Source organism: Neopelma chrysocephalum, unplaced genomic scaffold (genome assembly GCF_003984885.1).
Source record: "Neopelma chrysocephalum unplaced genomic scaffold, ASM398488v2 Primary Assembly neopelma1_71, whole genome shotgun sequence".
In the NCBI taxonomy this organism is placed as follows: Eukaryota; Metazoa; Chordata; class Aves; order Passeriformes; family Pipridae; genus Neopelma; species Neopelma chrysocephalum.
Genome location: NW_020897731.1, coordinates 7116371 through 7136852, shown reverse-complemented (window position 1 = coordinate 7136852; position 20482 = coordinate 7116371). Strand labels below are relative to the sequence as shown.

General features: G+C 40.8%; 2 protein-coding genes across 2 annotated transcripts; both read right to left on the bottom strand.

Moving 5' to 3' along the window:
* Positions 1-565: 565 nt before the first annotated feature.
* Positions 566-2793, bottom strand: MED28 (mediator complex subunit 28). Its single transcript, XM_027686413.1, has 4 exons — positions 2568-2793; positions 2395-2461; positions 1348-1460; positions 566-906 (listed from the first exon to the last, which is right to left on the bottom strand). Exons 1-4 carry the CDS (start codon positions 2718-2720, stop codon positions 709-711), a joined length of 531 nt encoding a protein of 176 aa, XP_027542214.1. The 5' UTR covers positions 2721-2793; the 3' UTR covers positions 566-708.
* Positions 2794-4108: 1315 nt separating this feature from the next.
* On the bottom strand, positions 4109-19317 carry LAP3 (leucine aminopeptidase 3). Its single transcript, XM_027686609.1, has 13 exons — positions 19140-19317; positions 18539-18654; positions 18129-18183; positions 16033-16138; positions 14814-14973; positions 12111-12272; positions 10984-11142; positions 10106-10230; positions 8611-8699; positions 7175-7277; positions 5463-5542; positions 4724-4836; positions 4109-4614 (listed from the first exon to the last, which is right to left on the bottom strand). The coding sequence occupies exons 1-13, from the start codon at positions 19260-19262 to the stop codon at positions 4416-4418; spliced, it is 1590 nt and encodes a 529-aa protein (XP_027542410.1). The 5' UTR covers positions 19263-19317; the 3' UTR covers positions 4109-4415.
* Between the last annotated feature and the right edge of the window lie 1165 nt (positions 19318-20482).

Below are 20482 nucleotides of genomic sequence, written 5' to 3'. Positions count from 1 at the left end.
TGGCTAAAAAGGCCAATATGAGAAAGGCATGTCCGGTTGCAAAAGACACAGCAGAAAGACTCCTTAGATGGTATATTCTGCAAGGCTCGATTCTTTCTGCGTTGTCTTTTCTCCTCAAGGGTGATCCTGCGTGCTTTCTCAAAAGCATCAGCAGCGTTATTAAGAAGATAAAACAGTGTACAGTAAGAAACACTGAGGAGTGCCTTGGTATCTATGAGCAGATCGTCCTATAATCAAATTTGTATATCCCAAGACCCCTTCTGTGAACAAAAGTCTGGTGAAGAATGACAATTCATTTCAAAAAAGTACAGTCAAATCTAAGGGTGTTTCTACAGCGGTCCTCATGGATAATTACTGGATCACAAAACATTCAAATCTTCCAGTAAAATCAAACACTAATCTTTGCAAGTATTTTCATCATACGAGCAAAGACAGAGGGAAAACTAGGGCCACCCTCTCTAGAAGGAACAGGATGCATTCTAGGAGACACACTTCTACCAGAAAGCATCCTCAACAGCAACTCTGAATATTTTCCATTGAAATATAAAACCAGTCCATACTTTTGGGGAAAAAAAAAAGAAGATAATTTATTTGGCTTGTCTTAACTATTTATATTTGTAGTACAAATTACATTATACAAAAAGCATACAAAGCAAGAACACCACTGCTTTGCACCATTGAAAATACTGAGCTATGTAAAACTGAAGATTATGTTTGCTTCATTGGAGCAGGAATATTTGCAGATGCTTGTTCCAGGTAAGCTAAGGGACCTTGGGGCATTTCTGCAGGCTTTTTGTGCTGTACACTGATGTCTTCCAGGACCTGTTGCCAGTGTCGCAGTTTACTCAAATGCTTCTGAATTAACGCTTCTTTTCTCTGCAATTCATTTCTTAATTCTGAAACATCCTATGGATGAAAAAAAGTGTATTGGTAAATAGATGGTATTCATATGAGCAACCACCTCACATAAAGAGCATTTTAGCTTGAGTTTTCAAGCTGATCTTATAGCGGAATAATGGAAAAGTGTCCAATGAAACAGAGAGAGAGTACTGCGAATGCACTAGTGCCATTCCCCTAAATCCCATATTTCAGAGATCACTACTGCCAAAAAAATCTGACTAACTGGTTTGTCTCTTCCAATGAAACTACCAGCTGTGTTCCAATACTCCGCAGAGCAGCAGGCATCCAGCTTCTCCAGGATTACAGTGAGAGTTACGTTAAAAGTCAGGTTCTACCAACTTCAGGTACAGCATCATGTTGAGAAACCCAAAATTAATGTGAACAAAGTGACTGATGTACACAGTTTATCTCGTCTAGCACAAGACAGGTGAATTAATTTAAACATACCTCTTTAATTACTTGTTCTGGTTTCTGGACTGATAGCTGCAGTCTTTTTTGTAGAAAAAAGCATTCAGTTTGTCTTGCAACGTCCAGAAACTTTTGGATACACTGATCAACACCTAAACATATATAGCAAAATAGAAAGAACAGATTCCAAAAAAATAAGATATCAGGCTGATAATAGTAGTGGTCTGCATACTATTAAAAACACTTTTCACAGTATTTACTAGAAAGAAAATCTTCAGAATATCTAAAATGACGTATTTGTAAAATATATTTATTAATGACATATTTATAAAACCAGGATGTGCATTAAGTCTCCATATAAGACGGTGCTTTGCAAACTTTCAGAACTTCTTTTAAAGCTGCAAGACAACAACACTTCCAAGTTTTATTGCATGTCTAACAACAACAAGGAATAATAAAATAATTCATGGAACTTGGTTGAATAAAGAAAACATTTCTCCATGCTCAAGCAACGAGCTCAATGTAGGGTTCTCAAATATGAGCATATTGAGGAGAATTCCTATATTACACACTACTGATTTAGTAATGAAAGCTGTTCCACTGTTCCATCACAGCATAGGAATATGACCTAATATCCAGAAAGGAGTTTTCAGAAGTATTTATGCCGTTTTCGAAACAGCACTTGAGAGTCAAGCTTCAAAAAATTTTCAGGGACAAGCACACTTCCAAGCAGTCAAGGCCACTTTCCCACCTCTGTTCACACCAGTTCAGTATTTATTCTGCCTCCACGAAGGTGCGTCAGTCAAGCCTTAAAGCACCGCTACGGAGCAGCCTGGGCCATCCCTTCCCATCTTCTATTACTGCTCCATACAGCTTCTCAGTGCATCACACGAGCTCCCCGGATTTGGAACCATGAACTTCACTGTCCGTCAGTCTAATCCCACACGACCCCCGGAGCCAGCCGGCACTCGGACCTCCCCACCAGACCCCCCTCCTTCCCTTCCCGGGTGGGTTCCTTTCCTCCCACTGCCGTGAGCAGCATTCTACCGCGGAACGGGCGACCCTCAGCTCCCCCCCGGGGCTCACCGGTGCGGATCTCCTCCTGGTCCGTGCCGTTCACGTAGTCCTGGCTCACCAGCGAGGCGAAGCAGGCCTGCGGGACAGAGAAGCACCGTGCTCAGCGCCTGCAGGGGGGCGGCACCGGGAGGGCAGCGCCCGCCCGCCCGAGGCTCCCCCCGCCTGCGGCTCCCCCCGCTCACCTCGAAGGACGCTTCCAGCTCGTCCACCAGCGTATTGTTGGGGTTGCGCGGCCCCGCGGGCGGCGGGATAAGGCCGGGCGGGCCGGGTGGCCCCGGCGGCGGCGGCGGCCCCGGGGGCTGCGAGCCGAACATGCCGCCCAGCGCGCCCGCCATGGCAGCAGCGGCGCATGCGGCGGGGGCGGGCCCGGCCCTGCCCCGCCCGCGGAGCGACCCGCCCCGGGCAGCGGGGCAGCCCCGGCTGGGGCGGGGGGAACCCGCTCGTGTTAATCACAGAGTCGTCAGAGTTGGAAGGGACCTCTGGAGATCATTTAGTCCAAGCCCTCTGCCAAGACCAGGTGACACAGGAACGCGTCCAGGCCGGTTTCGAGTGTCTCCAGAGAGGGAGATTCCACAACCTCCCTGGGCAACCTGTTCCAGTGCCCTGCCACTCTCAGCGTAAAGTTCTTCCTAATATTGAAGTGACACTTCTTCTGTTTTAGTTTATGTCCATTACTCCTCATCCTGTCGCCAGGTACGACTGGAAAGAGCCTGGCTCCATCCTCTTGGCACCCGCCTCTGAGATGTTTATATGCATTAATGAGATTCTCTCTCAGTCTTCTCTTGTCCAGACTAAACAGGCCCAGCTCCTACAGTCTCATAAGAGAGATGCTCCAGATCCCTCATCATCTTTGTGGCCTCCGCTGGACCCTCTCTGCTAGCTCCTTGTCTTTCTTGTACCAAGGAGCCCAGAACTGGACACAATACTCCAGATGTGGCCTCACTAGGGCTGAGTAGAGAGTGAAGATCACTTCCCTCGACCTGGTGGCCACACTCCTCCCAGCAGACCCCAGGATACTGCTTGCCCTCCTAGTAACAAAGAGAGCAGAGACAGCAAAGCCATCCTTCCCAGCAAGATCCTCCTCCTCCAGTCTCTGCCCTGCCCACACCTCACTGTCCCCAGCCTGGGTAAGCACCGGTTCCACATCACTTGTTACACACCACTGTTTAACGAAAAAACACCCTAAAACAAAACAATCTCCCACCCTCTAGGCCTGAATCCCCCAAATTGTCAAGAAAACATCACCCCATGATTTTAAGTGTCAAGTCTGTTTGATGTTTGAACTGATTCTGGGAATACTGTCCCTGCTGGGAACCCAACAGTCTCACACCAGAAAAGGGGGGAAGCAATAAGATGACGAAAAGTATGTGAGATGGGAGCAGGTTCCCAAAAATCCCCCCATGAAACACTAACTTGCATTCATTAATTTTTTTAAAAACAGTTACAAGACACACTCTTGCTGACATGTTTAGAACTAACTATATAATTCTGTGCTGAAGCCATGCTAATCATGCTAATTGCAACAGCGTAAAATGTCTGATGCAGCATCATTTCTGCCTTGGTACACACCAAGAGCAGGTTTAATTTTTCTAAGGAAAAATGGCAGAATGGCATTTTTATGAACAACTTTGCAGAGCTACCTTTCATATCACCCAGAGTTTACCCAAAACTGAGGTACAGCTATGATCTCCTATTGTGTATTCTCTCTCAATCAAAATACAAATCCAAATAAGGTATTTATTGTTTACAATAATTATGCTTTACATATAAAGTAGGAGTCCCAATGTTTTCCATTATCATATTTTGGTATTAAATATCTCAATAGTTCAAACAGAGTATTTTTTATTTTAAGATGCATAATATGGGATGACAAATCTCAAAGCTGAGATAATCTTACTCAATAATAATTTATAAAATGCATTTGTGGTTAATTAACATAATGAAAATATGCTTGGGACATTCATTTATGAATAGTACCTTTTAAGAATTTTTTTCTTAAGGCAGAGTGGATGATTTTAGAACAAGTATTTTTATTTGGCATTGTGACTGTCTTGACTTAACCGAGCTGCAAACTCTACGAGGGTTCTTGTGGGCCGCCCTGCCATGCCCTTCCGAAGGTAGGGCACCTCATCTTTATTCGACATCACACCAGCAATATCCAAATGAGCCCAGTGAGAGGCAGTCACAAATTCCTTCAGGAATGCAGCAGCTGTGCATGCTCCTCCGGCTCTGTGGGAAGCAGAAAAATGTATTGTTTTTAACAGCAACTCCAACAGCACACATCTTAAATAAATACACTCAAAGAAAGGGGCACATGAAAGATATTGGTTCACCTTACCTGCTGTACTTTCCAATGTTACTCACATCTGCAAGAGGACAGTCTGTTACTTGTTTTGTGTAATGTTCAAAAAGAGGCATTCTCCAAACTCTGTCTCCTGTCAAAATGCTGGCCTGAAAACGGAACAGTGATAGTTTGGGCAATATTCTTTTTGTTTAGATTTGACCAGTCTAAAAATCTTCAGTCCAATATAATATTAGGTATTTGGGAATACACTGCAAAACAAAACAGGAAATCTTACTTTTTAGGTAATCTAGTGTCAGTCAAAAGGCGACATCAAAAGACCACATTTTTTTATCTGTTTTTTCTTTTTCCTGATAACACAAATCTTTCCCCTCAGAGGGTTCCTTGATCCATCACACTTCAGTTAGCCACAAGGCCTCTTTGAATTTCTGTCTCAGTGTTGTTAAGCAAGATCAATTATCATTTTAACATGAACTAATTACTGTCAGTAGTCCAGAGCTTATGCATATGCAGTAAGTTATCAGAACATGCAGATCCTTGAGATGATGTGCATGCTGTTTGGTGTATCATATCACACCTCACTGAAGAGATAATAATTGTCAACATTAATTATTTTCAATTAAATACATTACTGACACCATTCCTACGAAATTTCAAAATGTAATAATACCTCTTTTAGATTTGCATAAAGCCTTTCATTAATGTACTAACTTTTCAATAACATATATTACTGAATTATTACTATTATGATTTAATAACAATGGAGATGGCCTACCTCATAGAGGCGAGTCCAAAGCCAAGATGAATTTGTGAACACTCCAGTCGCAGCAGATCCCAATGCAACATCCATGGCACCTACAGAAACATACCTTCAAGTTTATATGAGAAAGGCAAAGGTGGACCTGAGTTATTCCCTGCATCCTGACTCCTCACAGAACTTCCCCTTTTCAATTCCCATTATCAGTAATGGGAATTAATCAGACTGCAAAACCTAAAGATTTTAGTACACTTATATTTTTAAAAGTTTGAACATTTTTAAAACATTTATATAATCTCACAGGACAAGAAATCATAAAAATTTCGTTTCTCAGGAAACTAGATTTTTTTATTTCAGCTTGATGTTTCTTAGCAATATTTCTAAGATAATGTATTAAACAATAACAGTATCCTCTAAAAAAAAAATCTAGATATTATTTCCATCTAGAAACTGAGTGGATTTCTTCCAGTTTATAGACCTCTACAATTTTCAAGCTGATATTTCCCTTTGCAAATTTCATTTGCATAGATTTTTACACAGTGTGTATGAATTTACTTTAAACTAAAATAATCCTTATCAAAGTACTAAACCATGCCTAAAACTGAGGGATTACATGCATATTTGTCTATTTGATGCCACAGAACTGCTTCTCTAATACCAACACTCAATCCTCAGTGAGATTAAAAAAAAAGAAAAAAAGTAGTTTAACAAAATGATATGTCAAAGAAATTTCTATAGGAGCACAAGGATCCCAAACAGGAATACTTTTATACAAGCCAACAATCTTAAAATCAGTTTCCCTTCCATCTACTGAAATTTTCCACAGAATTTGAACTGGTAGAACTGATGGAACATAATTTAAAGCACTAGCAAAGAATTTAAATAAAGAATTATTTTGCTTGGCATATTCATTAAGCAACACAGTGGACTCCTATCTGAACTGCTCTTCTATGTTTGCTCTCATTTCAGCTACAGTCACCTCACCCATGACAGCCTGTTACTGTGTGCATGAGATGCATACACAATGCTCTTTTAAAATTTAAATTTATAACTTCACTATTATGCAACTGTAGAGATGAAACAATTAAAACACATTTCATAGTGCCTAAAAGCATGCAAACTGAACACAAGAGATACTTCAGTCAAACGTGTTCCTGCGAAGATGGTGACTCTCCTGTTATCTACCATGACGGAGACCTGAGCTAGCTCTCGTAATAGGAGAACTGGTGCTGGCTAGGTCAGAACTCAGGCACTCAGCAGGCCACTCACAAAGAAGCCATTTGGACTGTTTGGGCTCCAGCATGGCCCTGACATGTGGACCAAGCAGGATCTTCCTCAACGCCACTGTCTCTGCATCACACAGCCCTGGGAGCTGGGAGGGCTTAGCTCAGAAATGGAAGCACAGGGAAACATTGAGCAGAAACATTAAAGTCTGCGTAGGGTTTCCCACTTTTAGTTCCAGTTGGGCTGGGCCAGCTGAGCCCAACTTCACAGACACTGCTGAGCACATCCCCTCCATGCCAGTCCCCTCCCCACTCCCAGAGACACGGTGCAGTTGCACAGGTTGTTAGAGCACAAGCTGTGAGCGCTGTTGTCCTGCAACATGTAAAATCATTTCAGTTGCCTTTGAATTAAGTCTGGTTTATGTACACAGTGCAACTAATCCACAGCCCACCTAATATGTAGCAAGGAACTAATGGCAAAATGAGCAGGGAAGGGAAACTGCTTACCTGTTAATGTTGCAGCATTCACAATAGCCCTTGCATTAAAATTGTGGGCATAACAGAGTGCATCAGCTAACAGCAATCTTCCTTCTGCGTCTGTGTTATCTACCTTCAGAGGCAAAATTAGTAAAAAACAGAAAAACTACTGTAAACATTTCTTTCACTGATGTATTTCTTACATATTATCTTAAATAGCTGTCAGATACAGGCTCTAGGAAATTCAGGTAATCAAAATTTACTCAAACTACACTAAGAGAAAGAAAAAGTGTTGATATACAGTTATGTTTACAAAATAAAAGCAGATCTGTAGCTGAAGTCAAGTCATCTTTCAGCACTGCAACCTGCTCTGCATGCTGGGCCTCTGGGCTGCTGACTCCTCAGAAGAGCCAGGAGAGGTACCCCAGTGGAACACACAGGCTGGCACGCCCAGCAAAGCCCCAGGAATCCCAGGGGTTGAGATATTGCCAATGAAAACCACAAAGGAGGAGAGGGTACCACAAAGAAGCACTGAGACATGACTGGAAACAGTTCCTTGTTATACTGCTTTCTCTTTGGATCTCATAACTTCTTCCCTCTAAAAAAAATAATCAATTTGCTCCTTTCCCCTTTCAGGAAAACTTCATGATGAATTCTGCAAGATTAATTACACAATGTGCTCTCAGCTACTACCAATTTCTTGCAAATTTCTTCCTGGTTGGGGAATACCTGTCCAGTCTTTTTCCCTCAGAGCAGAGGGTGACTGAACTCAGTTTTGGGAGACGAACCTCAAAGAACTGGAAGGTTCAGGAAGTCAGGAGGGGCAGAATCACAGAAATCCAGACAGAAAGAAATATTTCTGAATTAAATCAGTGATCTACAGCACAATGACTTTCAGTGCAATTTAATTTATTAGATGAGTATGGAACAGTTGGTAATAAATATGAAATATGTATTTTGGGTAAGCTCCGTTGAACCAACAGCCCCTATGACTCAGAGTTCTGAATGTATAGAGCAGCTTGGCAGTATAAAAACCTTGGTTACATCAGCAGGAAACTAATAATCTTATGTCTTATACAGATAGCAAGGAATTGTCCTGAAGGGTCTGCTGGAAGCAATTAATGTTACTCATTTAAATGAGAGCCTATATTTACAAGCATTGTAAAAACCTCTCGTGCTAAAATGAGATTTTCTAGCATGCTCAGTAAATGACCTTACTTTGCAGCTTTTCCTAGCAATTTATAAAACATGTCTCATCTTTTCAATCTAAATTTATATTTGAAAGAATCCTATGATAGCAATTTCTAGTTAATAACATGCTTCTTACATTTTTAAAAAACTGTACATTTGCACTACTTATCTTTTTAAAGGTTTTTTTCAAACATGTGCTCTGACCACAGTCATACAACTTGGTTGATTAAACCAACTCACTAAAAGTATTCAAAATCCAAGTTTCTCATTCATACCTGTATTGTTTTTCCATTTTTGGCTCTAACCACATCCCCAGGCTTGTTTGCCTTACCACTGGGCATATTTTCACAGAGGGGTGCCAAACCTCAGAGATAAAAAGAAAAGTACGTTACTTGTTTCCTTCTCAGAAAAGATGTAGAAAAAACCCCACTCAGATAAACCCCAAACACCTCCTTAAGAAAACAATACTAGTCTTATCTTGAATTTATGCTCAAAAATTATGCTCCAACTTTTTTCTAGTTACTGAAAGACAAATGGGGTCTGGTTTTCAATCAGGAAAATTCCTCTGCATGATGCACTACCACACTCTTCCACCTATACCACTTTAACACTAGGATTTACTTCTACTTTATGCCATGACAAGTGACATTAGAGGAGCAATAAATATCATTTTATGTCTCCCACATATAAATAATAGGTCACATGTAAAGGGATTTCTTTCTGAAATGAAAACTAGCACTTCTCAAATTAACACTGTGAGCCATTCAAGCTCTGCTCATTATAAATAAACATTGTATAACGTCCAGAGTGGTCCAAGGAGTTGTCGTGTAACTCCAACTGTAACAAGAGCAACTAGAGATCAGCAAAAAAGAGGGTCAGTGTCAAAACTCCAACTGCAAATGGAATCATGGGATGAAATGCACTCCACCACAAGGTCCACAAGTGGATCACCTCTCTCCAGTGGAATTACTACAGACTTGCTCCACTGACAGTCCTTCCCATCACAGTTTCAAGTGAGGAATGCCGCGAATATATGTGTGTGCACCGCTGCCCTCTACTGGTTGAAGCATAGAAGTAACTAAAATATCAGTTCCCTCAAAGTCGAGGTTTTCAAACGCAAAACTTATCCCAGATCGGGTTACATGTCATCACCACCTAGTTTTGCCACGATTCCTAAATAAGCTCATTTAATTTTAGCTCTGCAGAAAAAATAAGCCTTTTTTTCCCGAAAAAAAATAAGCATTGCTCATACTTAACAGTATCAGCAGACTGGGTTTTTTTGTTTTAGTTTTCTGCTGAGATATTCACCTGAGAAAATAAGAGCTCATCCCTCTCCTGTTCAACTGTGGCAAACACTCATGGAGGTAGCTCAGCTAACTCCTTTTAATTTTAATTGCTTATACAGACACCCACATTCCTTCTTGTAATGAAGGATCAAGACTTTGAAAAACTCTTTGAGAATATGTTTATTGACAATCATTTCTCTCCTGCAGTCTAAAAATCATGCCTTCAAAATCTTAATTCGGTGTTGCAATATTTTATTCAAGCAAAGCTAGTTTTTGATTCAAGCAAAGCTATATTTTTTATTCAAGCTAAGCTATATTTTTTGATATGCAAATAAAAATGGAAAAGAGGCTGATCAAGGGAATGAGAGAAGTAGGTCTGCAAGAGCCCAGGATGTTTCTACAAGGCCGTCACCACTGCTGATACTAGAAAATTACAAAATGTTGTAAAATTAAGATTTTTGGATTCTCTGACAAACACACTTACCAATTATGTTTAGAGGTAGATTTAAAGTGGCTGCTGTCACAATGGCTGAACAGATAGTTGCTGCCCCTCCCATATCTGCTCTCATGGCATCCATTCCCGATGACGGCTTCAGTGAGATGCCACCACTGGAACACAGAGCACAAGTGTCACCCAACGTGTACGAGTTTGATGTTGCATATTGATACAATAATAATGATAATATTCTGTCCACCAGTACGTTTTAACACCAAGTATCAGTAAATGCTAGACCTGGTGTTTTCAAATACTCCTGCAACCCTAGTAAGCATACTGAAAGCAAGGTATCTGGGTTTTCATTTCAATGTCCCTGAGTTATTTCATCATAATTAGGAGACTACAAAAATCCATGTAACCTGCAGTGGACTAACTCAATGGTCTTCATAATAGCAGAAGTGCACAAAACAAGAACAAAACAGTCCACTTGGTAAAATCAATCTATGCAAGGGGAATAGACTGGTAGATTCTTCAGTAACATGTGACATGGAAAGCAGTTATAAGGAACTATTTCCTATTTCCTTAAGCATCACCTAGGTGTCCAGTGGCATACTGCAATTCTAAACATGTAAAATCTGTATCCAGAGATTTGCTCAGGACAACAAAAAACAGCATGTTCTTTAGGTTTTTTTCCCCTGAATTTCCATTTTCCCCTTACAAGATGATGGCATATCAATTGCTACAATTCCTTTGTACAATCAATCTTGTTTCATCCCCAGAAAAGGCAGCACAAGCTACTATCTGAGGTAAGTTCAATGGAATGGCATTGGAAGATGCGCTGAGCAAAGAAAAAGCATCTCCCTGTTGAACATGAATAGTAGGAAAGCATTTCCTCCGTCTAGTCATTAAAATATTAGCATACATACCTGTCAAATGTAACTCCTTTTCCTACAAATACCAGCGGGGAGTCATTTGTATTAGCAGCCCCTAAATAGTGAATCTCCAGAAAGATGGGAGGTTCAGTTGAACCCTTAGCTACACTCAGGAATGCTCCCATCTGTTCTGTTGTTATCCAAGACTCCGGTCTGGAATAGAAACATATATTAATTTTTTTTTTTTGTAGTTGGACACTTTGACCAAGGTGATAGTTTTTAAGAGACAAAAAACCTTGAAAGTTCGTACACAAACCATTTCATTTTAGTCAGTTATTTTGGAGACTGTAATTTAAATCCAATTATTATTACCTTTTGTAGTAAAGGCAGAAAAATACCTCCTCAAAGTTGCTCCTCGATCTTTGTTTTGCCTTGTTTAAAAAGCAGCCAAAACAACAAAGCAGCAGAACAGCTTGTCTACAGCTTCTGCATCAGAAACTTAAAACTTCCACTTGCCTGGGAGGCTCTAGATAGTACGTGAAGTAACAGTATCACAGGAAGTTACAGTTTAGCTTTCTACTAGCAACACAGTTAACTATAGGCAAAGTTGATCTCCCTCAGTCTTTTGCTTGTCAACAAAACAGCCTCTAAGGCTTGGACAACCACTTTCATTTCCACTGAAGAGCAGAAAGTAGAAATTTAGGGGCAAGAAGCACTAGCTGTGCAAATCCAATTGCAAGGGCTTTTACAGCTCCAACTCAACATTTTTAAATGTTTACCCCCAACAGTAACAACAATAAATAGAGGATGTTTCATTGCCACAAAAAAAAAGCAAAAGTATGTTTAAAACCTAATTGGGAAGAAAATAAAAGGTACCTAATATTTGCCCTCTATTCACTGAGTCTTTATCAGGCTTCCTTTCACAGCACACGTTAATTAAGCAGTAATTGACTGCATGAATAATTGACAGGTAATCATTTTACTGCATTACAGTATTGCTTCCTCTGCAAATTAGCAGCTCACCTTCTAATCCTGAGAGTAGCCAAACCCTCACTGCTTTTGTCATTTGAAGTAGCAGAGGGAAAATGAGAGACAACTGCAAACTTGAGTAACCTGGAAGGTATCTCATCTTACAGTCATGGTTCTCTACCCTGCAAAGGCATCATTTCAGTGGAATTTACCTTATATGGACCTTCACATTGCTGAAACTTCTGAGCTTCTGTTCAATATGTTCAGCAAATTTGATTGGAGTTATATAATTAGCTGGAGCCTCCATAAGGTACCGAGCAAGGTTCTGACCCTCAGCATAGATAACACCTTTTTGCCAGGCTTCACTTTCAGCACTAAACAACAACACACAATAATCAGGATTATACACGTTTGCAAAAGTAAGATGTTGTCCGCATTCATGTATTCTCTCCTTTCTGAAAATGCAGTACCATTAATTTGGAGCAATTAAGAATATCATAGTTATCTTACTACAAGGAATTTAGTATGAGATCCAAGGTGCATCCAGTCCAGTTGTTCTAGTCAGTGCCAAATGCTTCAGAAAAAAGTAGAAAAATCCTAGAGCAGACAGATGTAAAATTATCTGTCCAATACATCAGGTCTTGTCCTAATCCTCACTAATCAGAGATAGGCTTAAATCCTTAAGCACGAAGATTAACACACCTTCCAAAATTTGTAATTACATTAATTGTAACAGCCCTGAAAGTTTTTATTTACCACACAAAGCCTCCAATTCTAGTTTTCCCTTTACTGAAATATGATTATGCAATAAGAGTGGAATTTGGATCTCATTTCACAGCACACTCAAGGCATTTCACTAACAAATGACAAAGCAAACGTTCAGAAAGTTGTTTGGATAGGAAAATGGGGAAGTCACTCTGGTTACTTTGCAAGACAATCAGTACAAAACCTTTCATTTTACTGAGACAGAACTGAAAAATTGACTTGCTTTACAGAACATCACAAAGCAGGACATTCAGCTGGATTCCATCTCTCAAAAGAGCAGGACAGTGATAGAGGAAAGCAGGAGGAATATGGAAGTATTGCCTGGATATGGAGGTATGGAATTAAGAAGCCAAACTCAGCTGGCAACTGAAACTGGCAAGAAGTGGGAAAGGTAACAAGGGGACTTCAACAGGTACGCCATCAGCAAACAGGTCATTATGGGGAGGACCTGAAATGGGGAAGGTAAACCACCATTCACAGGGGCCATGACAAGGTAGAGTAATGCCCCAAGGGGAACACTGAGAAGTCTAACAAAGACTGGGGTACAGTCCTGTACCTGGGACAGGACAGCTCTACACAACAGTCAGGCTGGACACTGACTAAGCAGAAAGCAAAACTGCAGAAAAGAACCTGGGGGTCCTGGTGGACAAGTTGAACAGGAGTAAGCAGTGCATAACTGCAGCAAAAAAGGCCAACCACGTGCTGGGGATTAGAGCAGAGCCAGCATGTTAAGGGACATAATTATTTACTTCCTTAGCATTTGTGAGGTTGCATCTAGCTATGTCCACTTTTGAGTTCCAGAATACAAACCCAACACTGATAAACTGGCGAAAGTGCAAAGGAGGGCCTCTAAGAAGGGTAGGGAGCTGCAGCACATGGCATATGAAGAGAAGCTAAGGGAACTGTGTTTGTTTCACCTAAAGAAGAAAAATTCAGGAAAGAGCTAATTGCAGTCTTTCCTATAATCTTAAATAGGGTTCATAGAAAAGATGAAGACAGACACATCTCAGAGTTGCACATTAAGATAGTAACAGACAATGGTCTCTAGATTCAACATGGAAAACTGCAACAGGACATAAAGAAAAAAAATCACCGTAAGTGTATTTAAGCACTAGAAGAGATGGCCTAGTGAGGTTGTAGAAATTTCATCTCTGGAGATAATAAAATATGGACTAAACAAAAGCCTGATCAACCTGACTGAGCTTGAAAGTTGTATGTAATGTCCAGGTTATCCCTAATTCAAGTAAGAGCTGGACTGGATGACCTCCAGAAGTCCTTTCCAACCTAAATTACTATATACAAAAATTACTTCCAGTGTCTTAAGTAGTGACAGGACCATCTATGTTTTCAGGAAATGTTTCTTTGATATAAATGTAATTGGCTACCAAACTATCTGCTGTGTTACAAAATGGGAATAGTGTTCCGTGTAGCTTATCAAGACACCCTTAAATCAAGACATTTTTATTTTATTTCACTAACTTTTTCATAAGGAAGGACTTGTTCCTGTTTAAAGTATACATAGGAAATACCTCTCCTCTGCATGGCAGACTATCCAACACAGAATGTCCAAAGTCCACTCTGACAACTGTTCTAAAACCAAAAGCTCTGATTCTACTTTCTGCTATGAAGTAACAGTGATGCCTGTTTAGAGATCAGAAGCGCCCAAGCTTCTCACATTGCAGTCTGTGAACAGAAATATAACAAATGAACTATGTAAAATATCCATCGTGACATGGTCTGGTGTCAATTAGCATTTCCTGATTCTCAAAAGGATTTATCCATTTATGGGCTTTAAAATACCTCTCCTCCACAATCTGGGCACAGAATACCAACAAAAGTCCTTGTATGTTACAACTATGCTTTGAGTAATATTTTACTTTTATTTTTATCCTGGGCCTTCTTTTCTATGAAGCAGCATTTATTTATCCTAAACCTTGCAACATGACATACACAGAACAAATACTATAAATATACTTGAGATGTTAAATGCTTCAGGCAACTCAAATGAGTAGGAGGAGTTAAGCGGGAAACTATTGCTGGTCTTATTCTTTCAGTTTTGTTTTTCTCCTGCCCAAGTATGCCATGCATACAGTTTTATAAATAAACAAATAAACAGATAAATAAATAGGCAAGCTTTCCTTTGCCATCACCTTCCATGGAGCTGAGGAGTAACTATAGGTTTCTTTTTTTGCTTCAGCTCATTATATTCATGCAGTCCAAGGACAGCACCTTCTGCAGCCGATTGTGCATCTCCACAGGGGTCTACTTCGACACAAGGGATCTCCAGGTCTTGGATCTGCCTACAGCCAACTGAAAAATACATTACAGAACTAGTAGTCCAAGTATTGCACAGAACAGCAAAACAGGTGTCCAAGATGATCATTATGACATTTCAAGGAAAAAATAATTTTAACTCAAGATATCTGAGTTTGTAAGTCAGTCAATTAAAGAGATCGTGCAGTAGAATAATTGAAAATGCTAATGACATATACTGACAAATTGGACTAAACATATCACCTGATGAATTATAATGATTCAAGCATTTCACAAGAATAAAAAAGAAAGTTCACAGTTGTTCACAGCTCATTCTACAGCAAAGCAAAGCTCTATCATTCTGGATTACTATGAATTATGACTACCTACAGGCAGCAGAAATTTGCCATAACTTATATTTTTGCCAAGAATATGACTACTCATCCTTCCAGATGTTATTTTTATAAACAAACAAATTCCATAAATTCTGTTTTGTACCCAAATAATTTAACAATCTTTTGGCAGCTACAGGTTAGTGATTTGGACATAAAACTTTCATCCAGTCAGAGATTATAAACTCTGTAGTGAGAACTCTTTTTATTCTTGTTTTATACACACTTAGATGCAGCAGTCATCCTTGATTAAAATAAAGGCCTCCTCTGCCTATGACAGATAACATACTGAACCATACTGCTGATGTTGTGAAAGATATTAGCTTAAAACACAAATATCTTAGTTATGGACTAAGCGGTAGAAGGAAATGTATGTGCATACTTAAGTACAGAGTGAGCACAAAGTGAATCGGTGATGCTCTCAGGCTTCAAAGTAGTAATTAGACAAGTGCTTTTTCAGTATCACTCTGTTTAGAAAAGTTATTTGATACAAATAACTGCAGTTACCTGTCTGCAGATTTGATTTACATGCTCCATAATTCTTTGCTCACTAAGGAAAAATTTACATGAATATCACTGACAAGTAAATGCATTTACCAAACCAGGCAGTAAGTTGTGCATTTCAAAACAAAAGCATATCTAGACTGGCTCTTCAAAAATGGAGCATGCTGCACCACTGCAATTGTTTTATAGACAAAATGCTTCAGAAAATTTAATAGTTAACCTGCAACAGCAGCACGAATATTTTCTTTGCCTTCATTCCAGTTTTCTTGGTCATTTACTCCAGCATTCTTCTTACCCAAGCCAACTACCACCACACTCGGAAAGTCCTAGATGAAGCCAACACACAAATGGATTTGCTTTCCTCATTGTTACAGCAGAATTGTTATAAAGACTTTACTTTCCAAACCAACCAAGCACAGCACTAAAATACATTCAGTACTTTTTCTACAATAGGCACGTTTCGTTAGGAGTGCCTGTATGGTGCCACTGTCCTGTGCTCCCAATCATTTTCCACAGGTATGCAGCCAGTTACTCGGTTATCCAGTTAATAATTATGTGCATTGCAGCAGACTGGGCTTTATGCTCAACATGTAGTAAATTTGATACTCATAAAAGTAAGCAAGCCTAAGAGTCCTTGGAAAGCAGATCCAGCTTTCCAGCTGCAACAAAGGCCAGAACTGAGCTGGAGAACTGTAACCTTTCTGGCACAGTACTATGTTCAAGGAAATAAAACCACTTTGAAAGCTGAGTCTGTTAGCTCATCTCAGGAGCCGTGCTGGCATGATTTGACAGGTAGCAAACCAAAGCTGCACAGAGGTACACCTCTCGGGAACTCAGGAAAACAACGTAGCACAGAAGACTAAATGCTTGCCTTATAAGCTGCTAGCAGAAGGTAAAAAGGAAGAAGTAGCAAAGATAAAAGGAGCCTTATAAGAAGGAAGTCAAATTTGTATAAAACTCAAAGTTTTATATGTGAACATATATATACATATATTTCCACAGCTCTGAAGAGAAATGAAGTTAATCTTAGTCTTTCTCTTCCGTCTCAGTCAGCCTCTAACAATCATCTTTCAAACCACTGCACTATAGTAAAATCTGTTAGTCCATAAGATGCTGAAACTTGTTTTAGCTTTCCAGAAGGTCAGTGATTCCAGTTAACATTGTTTTAGTTACCACTATTTTGCAACACACTTAGAGTGTGTAAGGCCAAATTCTCCTGTCTTCTTTTGCAGATTCACTACCCACTTCAGAGCCTATCCAGTATGCAGAACAGGGATAACAGGATCCTTAGTGCACTCACTCAACTTCCATTAAATTTCTGAGAGCCTTTTTGCTGAGTCCAGTGTCAGCTGCATGGGGTGTCCGCACAGGAATTTATACATGGTAAGTAATACTCCCTACAAATGAATTTATTTCAGGTTATTTAAGTAGTCCAAATATAAGATTTATGTACTTAGATAGGGACACATAGTATCATTACATGCCTGACTAGGCCTAGCTACTACTCCAAAAAGGCACAAATAGTATCATATTGGCCAGCTTCACATGCGTGCAGTAGATGAATTAGGGCTTCTCAAATGGCACCAAAAGCCTGATTCTGAGCAGATGACTCCCCATCTCACACCTCTGTGATCTACTATGTCTGTGCAAAGTCCTGCTTGAAGAACACTCCCACGTCTTGTTTTCAGAGGTTTCAAGCACACAACTTTGACACCTCCGATGAAAGATTACGATGGGACTACCTTGATTTAGAACTGTCATGTACGGAAGGTCTTTGCACCTATTGGTACACCCCCAGGCACTCACTCCTCCTGGATGCAGGAAGCACAGTAGAATCATAGAATATCCTGAGTTGGAAGGGACCCACAAGGATCATTGAGTCCAAATCCTGACCCTACACAGGACATCCCAAGAATCACATGATGTGCCCGAGAACATTGTCCAAATGCTCCTTGAACTCTGGCAGGCTTGATTCTGTGACTACTTCCCTGGGGACCCTGTAGAAGTCAGATCCAAAACTGCTGTGTTTCAGCTCATTCAGTAAGCAGCTATTCAGTGTAGAGCACCTTTGGTGCAGACTCGTTTACATCCTCTCAATTTGCAACACAGCAGAGGGAGTACAGGGCTTTGCAAAAGGCCATGCAAACATGGGTAGTGCAGAACAGGAGGCTTCAATAAGAACTACATTTTTGTTGAGAGAGGCAAGAGGGGGAAAGAAGAGCAGGCCATTTATAAAAGCACAGCAGTGAACTTAGCTTAAAATTAGATGCAAGAGCAAACTTCACACATTAGCACACAAAAATGCTAAGTTCGTACCTGATGCAAACCATGAAATATGCGTGTTTTGCCTTTCTTCAAAGGTGGCCCACATCTAGGACACAAAAAGAATCCTTCAATACGAAAGTCCTTACTGGTGATAAGTCTTATGGTACCACATTCACTCCACAACCATGCAGTGCGCCACACAAATGTACTGGGATGCTTGGCTCAGTGCTCATTCACAGTCAGGTCCCTACAGAGGACAGGTCCCCTGAAACATCTTGCACGTTTCCTCAGTGCTTAGTTTTATCATGGGAATTCCCCTCCAAACTGTTTGGCCTGGTAGAAGCAAATATCAGCCTGACAGTTATACGGACACAAACACTAATAATGAAAAAAAAAAAAGATCATTCCCATTGGCGTTTGTAAGTACTTTAATCCATTTCAGAAGCTTATCACACACTTACAGGGACAGAAGGTCTCTCAGCTTCCCAGATACGAGTCTATCAAAAGCATCTCCTGCACTAGTGAACTGGGCACCACCATCATCCTTTTCACTTGAGTAGACTCCCAGAACGAGACCCTAGAAAAGGACACACATTAATGTAAACAACACAAAATTTGGAGACCCATCAGAGGCAGCAAGCACACTGTTCAAACCATTGCTACTTCTGCATATATTTATCTCATTTTATCTATTTATCTAACACGATGCACAGAGCAACACCTGGTAAACCAGGATCAACTACTACAACTACTTTCAAGTGTGAAAAAGAAATTAGATACGACATAATTAAAGTTATAATAATTTTTCCGAACACATAGAGATAAATAAAGACAAAAACTCTTCTAATCAGTAATTTTAAGTGCAAAAGGGCTTCTCCGCCCCGCTTCCCCCAACTCAGATCTCCATCCAGGTGCACCCAGGAGGAGCACAAGGAGTCGCACCCCTCCTGGCTCAGCTCCGGGGGGCACAGCGACCCCGCTCAGCCGTGAGCCGCAGGACCGAGCGGGAGGAAGGGACCCGTTCCCACCGCCGCCTCCTCCCGCCCCGGCTCAGCCCCTCACCTTCCCGCCGGCCCCGTGGCTGTAGCCCCGCGGAGCGGGACCCTGCGCCGAGCAGCTGCAGGCCAGGGGCAGGTCCCGGCTGAGGCGGCGCGCAGCCACCCTCCGCACGCAGGGCAGCAGCATGGCAGGCAGCAGAAAGGGAAAGGAAAGGAGGTAAGCAGGAAGGCAAGAGCACCGCCCGGCCTCGGCGCGCCCAGCGCCTCATCAGCCGGCGCCGCGCGGGGCGGTGCCCGCGGCGGGGAAGGGCCGGGATTGAGGGCGGGACGCGGGAGCGCTTGCCGGGTTAGTACCCTGAACGCCGGGAGCTGGGTGTTTCTGCTTGTGTCGGGAAGGTGGTCCGGATTCTCATAGCATGCTCTAGATGAGTAGGCGCACTTCTCTTTGGGGTTTATCACAGAGTTAAAAAAACAGCCCTACTCTGCTTACTGCACGTTTAATTTGTGTACTGAAGATTAAAATGTAAATTACTTAGGAAAAAATAAAGCTTTATTGCAAACGCACATTGTTTTCTAAAAGAAAACAGTACAATCCCAGATTGAAATTACAAGGGGAAAAAAAAAAGGAGTGGTAAGTGAAAATAAAATTAAAAAAACCAAACAATAAGAATGACTATGGTTATATTTTATCAGGAAAAATTACACTGGAATACTCGGTCATCACTGTAATGTCAGAAGTGGATTTATGCTTCTCTAGTAAAAGCACTGTATTGAAAAGAACTGTTTGGAGTTTACCAATCATTATTTTATTGTCAGTTTGAAGGACAATGAACACGCACTGGACTTTAACATCAGGTGATCCAGATTTTTTTTTGTTTCTTTCGTTCCCTGCCCCTGAAGTGCGAAACATAATAGTAATAGATAATAAATAATTCATTTTTATATGTGAGAATCATACACCTTGCTACACTACGAATAACAATGTTTGCTTTTCCATACATTTGTAACTGAAGTTAGGCTATTAGACCAGCAGAACATGATGAAGAAGGAGCTGGGCCTGTTCTCTAGAAGCCCATTGACCTTCTCACCCAATAGCTTTTTCCATGAAGTGGTACAGAGAGAAATAACGTGTTTTGTTAAGGACAGCGGCACTCAGAAACAATGACTGAGGAAATTGCATCCAATTTGATTTGTCTTGTAAAATTTCATTTTTTAACATTAAACCATTTAGAGAAGCAAAGTGGTAATTGGTTTTTAGCTTCATTTATTTTGGCAAGGCTCTTGGATACAATGAACAGTTTCTTAGTCCGTTGAAGGATGGCTCCATAGTTTCTCTACATACACAGCACTTCTGTATATTATTCTGCACATACAAATTAAGTGGGTATTTTTGGGGTAAATGAAGTT

What these genes read in the sequence shown, in the direction of transcription:
- MED28 (XM_027686413.1), bottom strand. Translation starts at nt 2,720, where the DNA reads ATGGCGGGCGCGCTGGGCGGCATGTTCGGCTCGCAGCCCCCGGGGCCG. An exon ending in AGCTGGAAGCGTCCTTCGAG is followed by an intron (nt 2,462 to 2,567) that starts GTGAGCGGGGGG and finishes TCTGTCCCGCAG; the next exon opens with GCCTGCTTCGCCTCGCTGGT. An exon ending in CCAGGAGGAGATCCGCACCG is followed by an intron (nt 1,461 to 2,394) that starts GTGAGCCCCGGG and finishes ATATATGTTTAG; the next exon opens with GTGTTGATCAGTGTATCCAA.
- LAP3 (XM_027686609.1), bottom strand. Translation starts at nt 19,262, where the DNA reads ATGCTGCTGCCCTGCGTGCGGAGGGTGGCTGCGCGCCGCCTCAGCCGG. An exon ending in CTGAGAGACCTTCTGTCCCT is followed by an intron (nt 18,184 to 18,538) that starts GTAAGTGTGTGA and finishes TTTGTGTCCTAG; the next exon opens with ATGTGGGCCACCTTTGAAGA. An exon ending in TTTGGACTCGCCTCTATGAG is followed by an intron (nt 4,837 to 5,462) that starts GTAGGCCATCTC and finishes TTCCGTTTTCAG; the next exon opens with GCCAGCATTTTGACAGGAGA.